Here is a 15,959-nt window from a genome sequence, read left to right on the forward strand (position 1 = left end):
AAAGATAAGTAAGTCTTAAAAGAATAAAGCAATTATTGTGGGAAAGAGATATATTCGTAGTTTGAAATAGTCAAAGTCGCCATAGGTGAATTCGTGTCAAGCACCTACTTGGTAGGAAAAAAGTCAGTCAATAATATTGTACTTCTGTATTACTTATATAAATATTCCTACTCATGTGCCTAATGTTCTCACTAATCTAATCGTCACCATTACTTATGTTCAATTAATTGGATCATCAATAAAACTAATCTAATTTAATTAGTGTGTTCACATATTATATATACTACTAGCTACCTAGCTCCTTTCTCAACATTAGCATATAATATATATATATATATATATGTGTGTTTCTTATAGATAGTTACACAAACACAAAGGAGCAGATCACAAGGAAATATAAGAGACGATTTTTGGGAGACTATTATGGGTTGCTTTTTGAGCAGAGAAGAAGTGTTAGTAGATGAGAAGAAGAGTAAAAAGAAAGATAGAAGAAACTCATCAAAGCCATATAATTCAAGCAAGAAAAACAAAAGAGGTTATAATTCTTATGGCACTGGATGTACGGAGGACGGAGGCGAATATGGTTATGGCGGCGGCAACAGCGGTGATGGCGGTGGTGGTAAAGATGGTGGCATGGTTGTAATGTCAGCGGCTGCGGTAGTTGCTTTTAGTGCTATAGCAGCTGCTGCTGTTATGGATGATGGTGGTGGCGATTTTGGCGGCGGTGGTGATTGTGGTGGCGGTGGTTGCGGTGGCGGCGGCTGCGGTGGAGGTTGATTATTGGATCCAAATGTACTTAATTAATGTAAATATGTTGGGATTTTTCTTCTTTTTTAATACGGGGAATGATTTGTTTATGTATATATGAGAGCATATGTTCTATAAAGATAGAGCATGTGTAGGTGTAGAATAATTGATTAAATAAACACAATGTAACTTTTTTTTTTGGTTATATATTCTGATATTTTTGTACCATAGTCATTTATACATATATAAATAAGGAGTTTTTTTATTAGTGTACAACAAAAATTTATATTATAAAAAATGTGAAAAAAAACACACTTAATTATAAAAAGTTATTAAAATTCAAAAACACATTTACAAAATATATAACATTTATTAAAAAAAATATATATATACATATATAACATTTAAATTATCTAATATATTAAATGAAATAATTGCATAACTTACTATACATTTATTTTTTTTTATGTAACATAACACATATTTTTTAATGAATTAAATGAAGTTATTAACATGTGGTTATTAATAATTATAAAAGTTACTTCATTAAATATAGAAGTCATTTGTTTAATTTTTTTCTTCTACATTTGTTTATTAATTTAATATTCATAATAATGTACCCCTACAGTCCAGACGAGTCGTGTAACGCCCTAATGCTAAGACATGCTACAATAATTTTTCAATTACAGTGTTATCTTTGCTAATCAAAGAACTTAATCGAAAATCGTGTCAAATTAACACTTTATACTAAATATTAAACTTTATAACTTTACAAAATCATTTACAAGTACTGTGATTCTGATTTTAAACTTTTATACAAAAGACACAAAATGCATAACCAGGTCGCACAACGACTACAAAATAATAAACCCAGATGTCCCGAGACCGAATACTCCAGGTCGCGCCGCCATGACATGTACAACCTCATCTCAGCCTAGGCTCACTCCTGTTCAGCTTTCGCCTTTCCTTTACCTACACATAGAAGCAGAACTATGAGTCGACAAACTCAGTAAGAAAAGCATATAACATATCATATAATACCGACTTGTATCTAGGTGCCCATACACCTATTTACAAGGCTTAACAGATGAGTAAGAACGTTCTACTAAGATACGACCATGTACCAATGTACCACATGCACTCAGTACTACCACATACACCTTGAGTACTGTTAAGTGTTGTACCACATACACCTTGTACCTTCATGTACTAGTGCTGGTAACATCATGATGTACTTTACAAACATCATACACTTTACCAATGCACTCTGTATCGCTACTGTACAAGTGTTGGTAGTGTATGAATCACAACAAGCATGCATCTATATTAACACATACCTACATTCGCATATTCATATCACACATTATATACAGTTCTTACCTCCTTTCCAGATTCAAGTGAGTTGGCCGACCTGTACGGAAAGTCTTGTGCTCGATGAATGTCCTAATCACATATTAAAACTGGGTAAATCACATGTCCAAAACCCTAATCCGGGAAACCCGAGTCTACAACTCAAGGCTCTACTATACTCTCTAGGGATTACATTAACCTAGGAAACAGGGAAACACCCAACTAAGAAACTGAAATGGACAAGAATTGAGAAAAATCGGTTTCTCGGGGAACTTGCCAAAACCGATTAACCAGTTTTACAGGTACTGGGAAACCGATTAACCAATTTCTGCCCGTCCTCCACAAAAAAACCTCCAATTTGCTCAAAACTTGTCCAATTGCCTCCAAACTTTCGAGAGTACCTAAACAATGTATACACAACATATTCCAACCAGAAAATCCCAGAAAGGGTCACTGAATCAAATTATGCAATTAAAGATCAAAGCTTAGGTTTCAAAGCACAAACTTGTGAAATCATTACACCATACACTCAAACCAGCAATAAGCACCTAGAATCAACTTAAATTGAACACAAAAAATGAACCCTAAGCACTTCTAACCCTCGTAGCCACCAAAACATAAAATCACTACTTAAAACTTTGAGAAACACATAGCAAGAGAGTATCTAGGGTTTATCTTAATTGAATCCTCCTCTAATCCTTGCTGAAAATGCAAATTTCAGCAATCAAGCCCTTTGATCTTGGCTGGTTCGAAGAGAGAAAAGGGAAAGAAAGGGTTTTCCTTCAATTTTGATCTTTTTCTTATTTCCTTTATGTTCCTAAAATGACACTAAGGTTAATCACATTAACTTTGGCTGAATGTAGAGGCTAGGTGTCAACACCTAAGGCAGCCACCACTCACTCCCTTGGAAAAGACTAAAATGCCCTTGATACATAACTTAAGCCTATTTCAAACCTAGGGGTAAAATGGTCAAAAACCATAACCCCGCACAACCTCGGTATTTTATTTGCTCCAAAATATATTCCACTAATAAATAAGGTTCTAAACTTACCCATGTGATCAAACTAGCCATCCATCGCATTTTCTGTTGTCGTCGAGCAAAAATTGTAAAAATTGCATAATTTACATATAAGTCAAATAATTTTCCTAGAGTTTAATAAAATCTTCTGAATTGAGAAATTATAACTCTAGTGCCCATTTCTAATAATGGGGCCCATAAATAATTAAATTCATAAATAACTATAAAAATATCAGAAATTAGTGCTAATTGCCTTTACTAATCCAAATTACTAATGCGGTCATTACAATTATCTTCCCGTTAAAAGAATTTTGTCCTCAAAATCTCTAACCTGAATAGCTCTGAGTATTGAGTCCTCATGTCAGACTCCAACTCCCAGGTGGCTTCCTCCACCTTACTATTTCTCCAGAGCACTTTGACCAAAACAATTGTCTTGTTCCGAAGAACTTTTTCCATCCTATCAAGGACCTGAACTGGTTGTTCTTCGTAGGATAAGTCTGATTGTAGTTCAAGGACTTCATAACTCAAGATATGAGTCAGGTTTGAAACATATTTCCTCAACATTGAAATATGGAATACATTATAAACAGCTGACAGTGCTGATGGTAAGGCTAGCTGATACGCTACTGCTCGACCTTCTCAAGTATCTGAAATGGCCCAATGAACCTAGGACTTAACTTACCTCTCTTCCTGAAGCGTCTAATACCCTTCACAGGTGAAACCTGCAGGAAAACTTGTTTTCCTGCCTGAAATGTGACATCTCTGCGCTTCAAATTAGCATATCTGCCTGCTTTGAGAAGCAAGCATCCGAGCCTTGATCTTGTCTATAGCTTCATTGGTCCTCTGAACTAATTTCGTACCTAAGTACTTCCTTTCTCCAGTTTCGTTTCAATAAATAAGGAAGCGACATTTGAGCTAATTTTGGGAATATGTACACTATGACCCATATTGAATTATACATTCCTGTGGTTCTAAGCAAACCAGTTACGAAATCCATTGCAATGTCCTCCCAGTTCCACTCAGGAAGGGCTAAAGGTTGCAATAGCCCTGCCAGCCTTGATGTTCAGCTTTGATTTGCCGGCAGGTTAAGCAGTTGGACACGTAGTCTACCACATCTCCTTTCATCCCATACCACCAGAAGTAGGGTTTTAGATCCTGATACATTTTGGTGGTTCTCGGATGCAGTGAATAAGGTGTGGTGTGAGCTTCATCAAGGATTTCTTTCTTGAGTTCATCAACACTAGGAACACAAACTTGAGCTTTATACAGTAACATTCCATTATTCAAGATTGAAAAGTCTTCAGGCCGACCAGCGCCATCACCTCATCCCGAATCCTGACTAGCTCGGGATCTTCTAATTGTGCCCATCTGATTCTCTCTAGCAAATTAGAGTGAAGTGTCAAGTTATGCAACTTTCTAACTACAAACTCAATTCCCGCATTAACCATCTCTGAAGCTAGGTGAGGGGCTATCATAGCAGTGGTGAAACCTACCCGGGACCCCTTCTACTTAGTGCATCAGCCACAACATTGGCTTTCTCGGGGTGATACAGAATCTCACAGTCATAGTCATTAACCAGTTCTAGCCACCTTCTCTGCCTCATGTTTAAATCTTTCTGGGTAAAAAAGTATTTGAGACTTTTATAATTAGTATAAATCTCACACTTTTCATCATAAAAATAATGCTGCCATATCTTTAGAGCAAAAACCACGGCGGAAAGCTCTAGGTCATGAATTGGGTAGCGCTATTCATAGTCTTTCAGCTGACAAGAGACATAAGCTATAACTTTGTCAGCTTGCATCAGAACACATTCTAGAACCTTCTGCTTTCATCGCAATAAACAACGAACTTTTCTCGATCTGATGGCAAAGCTAACACCGGAGCTGTTATCAAACGTTGCTTCAACTCCTAAAAACTTGCTTCACATTTTTCTAACCATACAAATTGCTAATTTTTCTTAGTTAGCTCGGTAGTGGCATAGAGATTTTAGAAAATTCCTCGACGAAGCATCGATAATACCCTACTAAACCGAGGAAACTTTGAACTTCTTTCACTGATTTTGGCCTCGGCCAATTCTTCACTGACTCGATCTTGCTTGGATCAACCATAATTCCATTCTTCCCGACAATATGCCCTAGAAAAGATACCTCAAACAACCAAAATTCACACTTTTCAAACTTTGCATACAACTTATGATCTCTAATTCACTGCAATACCATTCGAAGATGATGCTCATGCTCCTCTTTAGACTGAGAGTACACAAGGATGTCATCAATAAACACTATGACACAGTTATCGAGGAATTCCTTGAATACTCTATTCATGAGATCCATAAAGGCCACGGGAGCATTAGTCAATCCGAATGACATTACCAGAAACTCGTAATGCCCATATCTGGTTCAAAATGTAATCTTTGGTATATCTTCTTCCCGAATTCTGAGCTGATGATAACCGAAACGCAGATCAATCTTTGAAAATACCGTCTTTCCTTGAAGTTGGTCGAATAAATCATCAATTCTGGGTAACGGATACTTGTTCTTAATCGTCAACTTGTTTAGTTCTTGATAGTCAATACACATCCTAAGGGAACCATCTTTATTTTTCACAAACAGAACCAGAGCTCCCCAGGGCGATACACTCGGTTGGGTAAACCCAATATCAAGCATCCCTTGAAGCTGTAACTGAAGCTCCTTGAGTTCTGCTAGAGCCATCCTATATGGATTTAGTTGCCAAAAAGTAAAGAATCCAGTATCCCTAGAGGGGTAGACATATAGAGAGGAATTTCACAATATCAAGGATTTTGTGATTAAGAATATGTAATGGTGGAAAAAGTTTGTATTGAATACAACTTGTTAGAACCTATTACAGAAAAAATACTACATACTACACTTGATCTAGATATCAAGGTGTTGAGATTACTTGAAATGTACTTTTGTTTTATATTAGTGCAAGTGGGAGTTTGTTGGGTTTTGTGCCCTAAATAAAACTTATTTCAATATAATTACACTTACTAATTAATAAAGATCAAAAATCGCTTTTATGTTGCATGGATCACATGATTTATTTCATGATTATGTTTAATGTATAAATTCTATTAAGTCCAGAACATATATAAATATATATATTTGTTCATGGTTATAGTGTCGTCACCACAGTGGAATATAATCATGATTATATGTCCAAAAGTTTAATTCCCATAATTTGTCAAGTCACTGGATTTAAACTGGCATGATAATCGGCGATAAGGTATACTTACACGCACCTTGGATAAGTGTTATGTCCTTTCCAGGGCATTGGCAAAGTTTACTAGTATTGGATGTATGGAGTATACATTGGAAGGGACCGATATTGATCTTGGACAAGATATCATAAACTTACAGTTATATCTTTCTAAGTCAATATCAATGGTTGATCTTAGGTTTATGGATCTTAATCTTGATATGGTTAGGTTCAACTTAGTTGTATTATTTATGTTCTTAGAGGTGTTTGTGGAAGCTAATAAATAGTTTTGGCAGATATTTACATCTTAGGAACATGGTAGTTCAATTGAGTGCGAGCGCTAATCATAGATATGGAATTTATAGCTTCTATAAGTATTAGAAGTGAAACAATGATTTTCTTCTAACTTGGCTGAATAGAGATAAATGATTAAGGCCTTATTTCAATAATTGTATTAGTTTATTGAAGTATAATTTTTAGGTAGCTAAATGTTTTAAGGATAAAATACATTGAAGGGTAGAACGATAAATTTGTCCATTTTCGATGTAGATCATCTATAGAGGATCTTTAACTATTAGGATTTTAACAATAGATAATCATAACGTATCTATAAAGTGGTACATATAGAGTGTTCTATATAATAGAGAGTGTACTCAATTCCAAATCTATATTGGCGCAAGGTGGAATTAATAAGTTAGAGAATTTACTTGGTAAATTCTAGATCTACATATTGAAAGCTCGGTTATATAGGCCCATGGTGTTGGAAATATTTGACCAGGATCTTAGATTTACTAACAAGTATGTTGTTTAACATCCTAAATATGAACTTCTAAAACGATAATAATAAACACATATAAAGTATGAGAAACCTTACAGTGGTTGCAGCAGAATATGATGTCTCCTTCCACTCAGATCTCTAACCCTTGTATCCTTTCTGTCGCAGAGTATCACAAAGATCTGAGCCCGAATGTCCTTCTGTTGAATCTGGATTCTTCACGATCTTCCACACCATGATTGAGGTACCACTTGATGTGTGTGGGCACTCACTCTATCACTCAAGGGTTTCAGTTTCAATAGTGAAGAAGAGAGAGGAAGAGTGGTGGCTAGGTTTAAGGTAGAAGGCACTCAGGTTTTTCTCTGAAGGAATAAGATGCATCATCATTTTTCCTGAAGCCATCATTACCTATTAATAGTATGCCACCTAGGGTTAGGTTAGAATTATTTGGCATTAAAATAATAAAAAAAAAATAAATGATTAAAGCCTACAATAGTCGTCGACCATAGCATTGGATATTGGGCCCCACTTTTGCAATTTTGCTGTTTTATCATTTCTACATCTCATTTTCTCAAAAACGCCAATTTTCAAATTTAACCATTTGAATGCCAATTCCAACTATTTAATAACTAAAATTAATTATTAAATAATATTGTCATTTAATATATTTATTAATTAGACTAACCAAAGTCTCTTAATTAACAAATGTACCCTAGAAACTCTTTCTTCACAATTTTGCCCTTGCTTAGCGAAAATTCACAAACTAGACATAGTCTAATTTTAGACTTATAATTGATTAATCAAATCAATTAACTGAGTCTTACAAGTAGTATTGTCTCAACTAGTATGGGGACCATGGGCCTATATATCCGAGCTTCCAATAAGCAGACTAAGAACTTACCAAGTAAATTCAGTGATTTATTAATTCTTTGTTGCATCCACGCATAGAACTCAGAATTGCACTCTCAGCTATATAGAATGCTCTATATGTTCCACCATATATACACGCTATTAATTATCCATTGTTATAGTCCTAATTTGATCAATGATCCTCTATAGATGATCTACATTGTATATGGATTATATTACCGTTACACCCTTTAATGTATTTTATGCTTAAAACACTTAGCCCCGTATAAATGATATTTTAGCAAAGTGAAATGAGTACTCAACCATTTATCTCTGTTTAGCCAAGCTCGAAAGAAATCATCATTTCACTTCTATTTGCTAGATAGAAGCTATAGATTCCATATCTATGTTTAGCGTTCACACTTAATTACACTACTATGTTCCCAAAATGTACGTATCACCCTGACCCAAAAGTAGGCTTAACTAAAAAATCGAAGAACATCTGTAATACTCCTGAGATTGAATCTAACCATATCAGGATTATGATCATTAGATTTAGGATCAACTAAGTGATATTGAATTGAACAGATATCACGGTAAGTTTAATATATCTGAATCAAAGTTCAATATCGGTCCCTTCCGATGCATACTCCATGCATCCAACCCAAGCTTTACTTTGACCAATGCTCTGGAAAGAACATAGCACTTATCCAAGGTACAAGTAAACTATGTTGTAGATTGTCATATCAATAGAACCTTGTGTACTGATAAATCTAGGAATATATCGTTAATCACATAATCTTGATTACTTTCCACTGTGCTGACGACACAATAAACAAGAACATAAATGTGATAAGGGCTTGGATGAATTTATAAATCAAATAAACAAGTAAATGATAACATGAACCAAAAGACACACAAATGAATGAAAAATACTTTTGTTTCTTTATTGATATTGAATAATAGAGATTACATTGAAATGGAGTTTTATTTAGGGCATCAAACCCAACACATGGTCCCCTCACTAGTTGAGATAATACTACTTGCAGACTCAGTTCATTGGTTTTAATTAATCAATTATAATTCTAAAATTAGACTATATCTTATTTATGAATTTTCACTAAGCATTGGCTTAATTGTGAAGAAAATAGGTTTTGGGGTCAATTTATTAATTAAAAGATATTGCATGGTCTAATTAATAAATAATATAAATGGCAATTTTATTTGATAATTAATTATAATTATTAAATAAATATTAATTTAAGCATTTATATGATTGAATTGGAAAATATCGTAATATTGAAAGAAGAATAAGTGGTTAAAATAAAGTGGCAAAATTGTAACTAGAAAGTAATCATTTTAAGTGGCCGGCCTTAAGTGTATTTTTGCCCAAAATTTTATTCTTTTTAATCCATATAATTCAACCCTAAGCCCTAGTTGAAAAAATATAAAAGGAACATGATCCTCTCATCTCATCCAACTATTCACTTCAGCCAAACTTAAATCTAGTTTTCATTCTCTGACAACTAGTAGATGAGAGAGTTCCTTCTATAGTGATTTCAGCCTCCTTCATTGTTCTTCATCATATTCGAACCCTTAGTGAAATAGTGCCATGCCCACACATAGCAAGTCAAGTACTCAATCATAGTGAGTAAGACGGTGGTAACCAAACCCGAAGGAGAGAAAGAGATCCAGGTTCAGATCTTGATAATACTCTGCGATAGAAAAGGAATCAAGGGCTAGAGATTTTAACGGAAGGAGTCATTAATTCTGTTGTAACTAATGTAAGGTTTTCTAAACTCTTATGTGTTTATTTCATTGTTTTAGAGATATTCATATTTAGGATGTTAATTCAACATACTTATTAGTAAATCTAGATCCTGGTAAAATATTCCCGACAGTAATTTGGTAGAAAACCCTAAATTTTACATATGGGTATTAGAAAGTGTTCTAAATTAGACACTAACCATTTTTATGTAAATGTGACATAGGGCATCTGTTCAGCAAGTGACATTTCTATTCAGATTGATCGACACACTTGAATTTAGAAATGAGGTAAGACTAGCATAAGATATTTATATGTATATGTATATGTATGTAGATTACATATTTTATGTGGTTCGTACGTATACTACCAAAACTAGTACAGTAGCAGTAAAAAGTGTATTGGTATAGTATATGGCTTTTAAAGAGAGTGAAACAGTATTACCAACACTAGTATGGGATGAGTACGTAGGGCATGTGACACAATACAGCGATGCGGTTCATCCCTACCAACACTAGTACAGGATAAGTGCTTAGTGCTTGTGGTACAGAGGTCATACTTCTGTTAAGAACGTTCTTGATCATTTGAAGTCTTTTAAATAGGTGTATGGCGCCTAAATACGCGATTTCTAATAAACTTGTTGATTACGCCTAAGCTAGTAGGGTCTTACACTCAGTCTCACTTGTTTCTTTTCTATTTTTTTGTTGGAAATATCTAAGTTGCATCGCCACACTAGAGCTCCCTCTCACCACGAACTCCTTTGTTAGCTGCACCACCAGGAGCAATACAAGCCACCAACATGCTCACGCAAGACAATAAAGGTATTCGTTTGTAATTTTTTTCCTTTTTGCTAGAAATCTTATTGTGAGTTGTGGTTTTAAACTGTGACCCTAGAAAAATATTGTCACGTATCGCTAGAAATCATACAGTAACAGTTTTGGTTTCAAACTGTAATAATTAAAAAGGAAAAATATGTAATTATTATTTTATCTGACTGAATATTTAGAATTCTTTTATAATTTAATTAGTATATTATTCATAATAATATGGTACTTTTTTAATTATAGAAAATTAACCTAATAAAGAAGCCAAGGCCAACAACAAAGGAGAACTCAAGAGATGACTATTAGGTGGATTCTATTATTTTAGTTTTATTTTAAATTTTTATTCACTATAATTTTTTATTTGGAATCGGATGACTGTATAATAATTTTAAGTTTATATTATTTTGTGTTAACATTTTGGATACTAAACTAAGATGTGAATTTTTTTGCATTAAATTTTAATTTGATGATTCTTATATGAATATATAATGGTAATATAAAAATTAAACTTAGGACAAAATTTTAAAAGGGTTATTATCCAACTCGATGTATAGTTTGTTGGGTTGGGTTGTACAAAAAAGAAATTTTGAATGGGTTAGAAATTTTCAGGCCGACGTAATTGGGTTGGCTCATTAAAATACTGTTGGATTATAATTTACCAAGACCAAGATTTACTAACAAATATGTTTTTAACATCCTAAATATGAACTTCTAAAACGATGAAAAATAAACACATATAAAGTATGAGAAACCTTACATTGGTTGCAGTAGAATTAAATGACTCATACTGCTCAGATTTCTAACCCTTATTCCTTTCTGTCGCAGAGTATAATCAAGATTTGAGCCCGACACTCCTTCAGTTTTTTGGATTCTTCACAGTCTTACACACTATGATTGAGGACTAACTTACTATGGGTGGGCATACACTCGATCACTAAAGACTTGAATTTGTTTTTGAAGAAGACTATAGAATTCGAATTAGAAGAGAGAAAAGAAGAAGAAGAAGAAGAAGAAGTCTAAAACTCTCTAGTTGTCTAACAAGATGAAAACTAGGTTTAGAGTCATTAGTTAGATTATGAGACAATTCTTTTCTTTTTATACTAATTCACTTAGGGTTGGGATTGAATTATATGGAATAAAAAATGATAAAAATTAGCCAAAAATAGAGATAAGTGGCCGGCCATATGTGGGCCCATCACTAGTTATATTTTTGCCATTTTTCTTAACCATTTATCTATTATTTTACAAATGCCAAATTTTCTAATTTTAATCTTATAAATGCCAAAAATATTTATTTAATAATTATAATTAATCATCAAATAAAATTATCATTTTCATTATTTATTAATTAGACTCCACAAAGTCTCTTAATTAACAAATAAACCATAAAATCCTATTTCTTCACAATCAAGCCATATCTTAGTGAAAAATCATAAATAAGGCATAGTCTAATTTAGAATTATAATTGATTAATTAAAATCAATTAACTGAGTCTTACAAGCAGTTTGTCTCAACTAGTATGGGGACCATGGGCCTATATAACCGAGCTTCCAATAAGCAGATCTAGAATTTACTAAGTAAATTCCCTAACTTATTAATTCTTCCTGGAAAATTTGCGGCAAAAGTCCCCAAAAAGTTCACGTTGATGCTGATTAGTCCCCAACGTCCAAAAATAGCGGCAATAGTCCTCAAGGTCACACTTTTTATTTGTCTGTTGGTCTCCAAGTTAACAGATCTGTTAAACCCAATTCAAATGCCACGTGTCGAAATATTATTGGTGGGTATTATTATTTTAATTTAAAAAAATAAAAATAAAAATAAATAATTTAAAAAAAATTCTTTTTTTTCTTTTTTTTTTTCTTCTTTTTCTTTCTTTTCTTCTTCATCTTCTTCGTATTCTTCTTCTTCTTCTCTTCTCATTGCCAACACCACCAACCACCAACCCCCAACTCTCAACCCCAAACCACCACCACCGCCGCCCCAATCGTAGCCGACGAAATATTAGAATCCCCAAACCCCGACCGACGACTTACTGTGGATTTTTTCTTGCCGGAGATGAAGCCAGTGGTGGAGATGACAGTCGCCCAGTCGCAACCTATCAACCAGCCACCAAAAGCTCATCCTCTCGATCTCTAATTTGTGGGTTTTTCTGCTGTTTGTTTTTTTATTTTTATTTTGGCGATTCTTTGTGTGAATTTGGTGTTACAGATCTAACAATTTATGGGTTTTAATTTGGGGGTTTTGATTGAGGGTTTGTTGATGGAAAATAGAATGGAACCTTAGATGTTACTAAAGGGGGTGGCTGGGAATGGGTGTTGGTCAGTTGAACGGGGGTGAGGGTGTGGTCGGAGATGAAGAAGACGAAGATGGTCAGAGAAGATTGGAGATGAGATTTTTTAGTTTTGTTTTTTTAATTTAAATTATTTTTTGGGGTTTTGTGATTTTTTATTAATGCATTGGAAATTTATTAATGCATAGGAAATTATTTGGGAGTGGTGGTGGTGGTGGTGGTGGTTTGGGGTTGAGAGTTGGGGGTTGGTGGTTGGTGGTGCTGGCAGTGAGAAGAGAAGAAGAAGAAGAATACGAAGAAGATGAAGAAGAAAAGAAAGAAAAAGAAAAAAAAAGAAAAAAAAAGGAATTTTTTTTAAAATTATTTATTTTTATTTTTTAAAATTAAAATTAAAATAATAATACCCACCAATAATATTTCGACACGTGGCATTTGAATTGGGTTTAACAGATCTGTTAACTTGGAGACCAACGGACAAATAAAAAGTGTGACCTTGAGGACTATTGCCGCTATTTTTGGACCTTGGGGACTAATCAGCATCAACGTGAACTTTTTGGAGACTTTTGCCGCAAATTTCCCATTCTTCCTTGCAACACTATAGCTTTGGAATTGCACTCTCAATTATATCGAACGCTCTATATGTTCCACGATATAGATACGCTATAAATTATATCTATTTGTAATAATTCTAATAATCAATGATCCTTTATAGATGATTTATATTGAGTTGGGACAAATTTATCGTTACACCCTTCAATGTATTTTGTCCTTAAAACACTTAGCTACCTATGATATTTCAGTGAACTAATATAATCACTCAAATGATAGCTCAATCATTTATCTCTATTTAGCCAAGCTCGAAGGAAATCATCGTTTCACTTTTATGTCTAGATAAAAGTTATAGATTCATCCATAATTAGCGTTTCCACTCAATTGAACTACCATGTCCTTAATTTATACGTCACGAGAAGAACTATTGGTTGACTTTAACGAACAGATTGAAGCACAAATAATACAATTGTACTGGAACCTAACCTTCTCAGGATTGAGATCATTTGATCTAAGATCAACTAGGTGATATTGAATTTATAAATATTACGTATACGGTAAGTTTATTATATCTGATCCAAGTTCAATATTGGTCCCTTCCGATGCATACTCCATTAATCCAACCCAAACTTACTTTAACCAATGCCTTAGAAAGGACATAACACTTATCCAAGGTACAAGTAAATTACAGTATAGATTATCCTATCAATTAAACCATGTGTAGTGATAAATCATAGGAATACATTTAATAACACAATCTTAATTACTTTCCACTGTGTTGACGACACAATAAATAAGAATATCAGTGTGATAAAGATTTGGATAAATTTATAAATCAAATAAACAAATAAATGATCACATGAACTAAATAACACATTAAATAAGTAATGAAAATAAATCTATTTCTTTATTGATAATTGAATAGAAAAAATTTTGAAATAAAATTTTATTTTGGGCACAAAGCCCAACAAATGCCTCCAACCCGACCAACCCAACCCAGGCACAGCCCTATTCCAATGAAATTGATTTTGTATTTAAGTTGGAATGGATGGTCTAGATGACTTAAATTTGGTATGTATTAGTTAGAAATGAGAAATGATGGATGGTAGATATTATTTTAGTATTTTATTAACTTATTAAATCTATTTATTCGGTGATCCTATAGGGATATTATTATTTTTTTATATATATATTAATGGTCGTGATTTATCACTAATATTTTTTATCGATATAGGGATTAATCTATTATTTTTAAATAATTATTTTGTAATATACATTAAAGAATTATTTATAAGTGTTATCTTTTAACAAGGGTCAAAGTATGATTTTGACCAGCTAAATTAGAACTCGTCGTGACACGGGATCTTACTACAATTAATTATCGGAATATTTTAACAATTAATTAAAAACCAAAATTGGGCAACAAGTCAATAGTAACCATTAATATTTAATAATTTGTCATATGTTAAATCAATTAATTAACCGTACGTGAAATATTCTATGAATTCAGCAAAAGCAAGCTGTTATTAATTTGTCACGACTTTTCTCTCCAAGTTTCTTTTTCATTTCGTGTTCTCTCTCTTCTTCATTTAATAATCTGCTATCACAGTACTTTCTGTTGATTTGACTCATTAAAACATGAACAACAATTACCCAAAAGAAATATGAGAGATTGAGAGCAATCATTTTGAGATTGAAATTTCCGAGAAGTGGAAGCTTCCTTAGATATAATGCCCAAGCCCACCTATACATTGGAGATAAGAAAGCTATACAAATTTTTATGAAAACTTTGATAAGGTCAACTCGTTTTTAAAATATTGAAGTCAAAGACTTACCAGCCTAAAACAGAATATTCAAACATTATTATATAGTTTTACCGAAGTCTTAAAGTAGGACTATAAAAGAAGAGAAGTTCCTTGTATATTTACATATTTTATAATAAAAGAAAAAAATGGTAGATTCAGCCTTTATCATAACACCCGTAGTATTCTCCTGCTTTGTTATTATTTCGATTTTAGTTTCTATATGTTGTAGAGGTCAAAATGGAGAAGCCACAGGAGCAACTGGATTTCATGGTAGAATGAGTACTACCAATGGAGGAATCGAAGGTGGCATTATATCTAGTAGTGGTGGTTGGGCTGGCGGCGGTTGGGCTGGTGGCGGTGGAGATTTTGGAGGTGGTGGCGGTGGTGGAGGTGGAGGTGGTGACTGTGGTGGTGGCGGTGGTGGTGGAGGTGGTGGCGGTGGCGGTGGAGGTGGCGGTTGTGGATGAGCATTGAACATGATTATGTAAAGCTGTTTTATTGATTTCATTTATTTGTTACGTACTCAAATTAAATTGTTTTGTATATTCTGATTTAATTTTACAAAGTTGTAATATTTTCTTGTATAAGTGGGTCGAATGGAAAAAAATTGGTTTTAAAAAGTGCAATTTAGCTAATTGTTTATTTATATTGGGAGTGGAGGATTCGAAAAATCCTCTGTGAAGAGAGGAATTGCCAGTTGAGTAGTATCTATATTTAGGGTTTATTTGGCCTCGAGAAACTAAAAATCATGTCTCAACTTTTACATTT

General features: G+C 33.6%; 2 protein-coding genes across 2 annotated transcripts; both read left to right on the forward strand.

Moving 5' to 3' along the window:
* The first annotated feature begins 423 nt into the window (after nt 1-423).
* LOC115696398 (glycine-rich cell wall structural protein 1.8-like) lies at nt 424-777 on the forward strand. The gene has a single exon (XM_030623299.1). It carries the CDS (start codon nt 424-426, stop codon nt 775-777), a length of 354 nt encoding a protein of 117 aa, XP_030479159.1.
* A 12,078-nt stretch (nt 778-12,855) lies between these two features.
* On the forward strand, nt 12,856-15,658 carry LOC115696399 (uncharacterized). The gene is made up of 2 exons (XM_030623300.1): nt 12,856-12,916; nt 15,405-15,658. The coding sequence occupies exons 1-2, from the start codon at nt 12,856-12,858 to the stop codon at nt 15,656-15,658; spliced, it is 315 nt and encodes a 104-aa protein (XP_030479160.1).
* Nucleotides 15,659-15,959: the final 301 nt, after the last annotated feature.

The sequence above is a fragment of the Cannabis sativa genome, chromosome 7 (assembly GCF_029168945.1).
Source record: "Cannabis sativa cultivar Pink pepper isolate KNU-18-1 chromosome 7, ASM2916894v1, whole genome shotgun sequence".
In the NCBI taxonomy this organism is placed as follows: domain Eukaryota; kingdom Viridiplantae; phylum Streptophyta; class Magnoliopsida; order Rosales; family Cannabaceae; genus Cannabis; species Cannabis sativa.

Bases quoted from the DNA above. Each gene is read 5' to 3' on its own strand.
- LOC115696399 (XM_030623300.1), top strand. From the start codon at position 12,856: ATGGGTGTTGGTCAGTTGAACGGGGGTGAGGGTGTGGTCGGAGATGAA. The intron at 12,917-15,404 runs GTCAGAGAAGAT...TTTCGATTTTAG, and splicing joins AGATGAAGAAGACGAAGATG to TTTCTATATGTTGTAGAGGT.
- LOC115696398 (XM_030623299.1), top strand. From the start codon at position 424: ATGGGTTGCTTTTTGAGCAGAGAAGAAGTGTTAGTAGATGAGAAGAAG.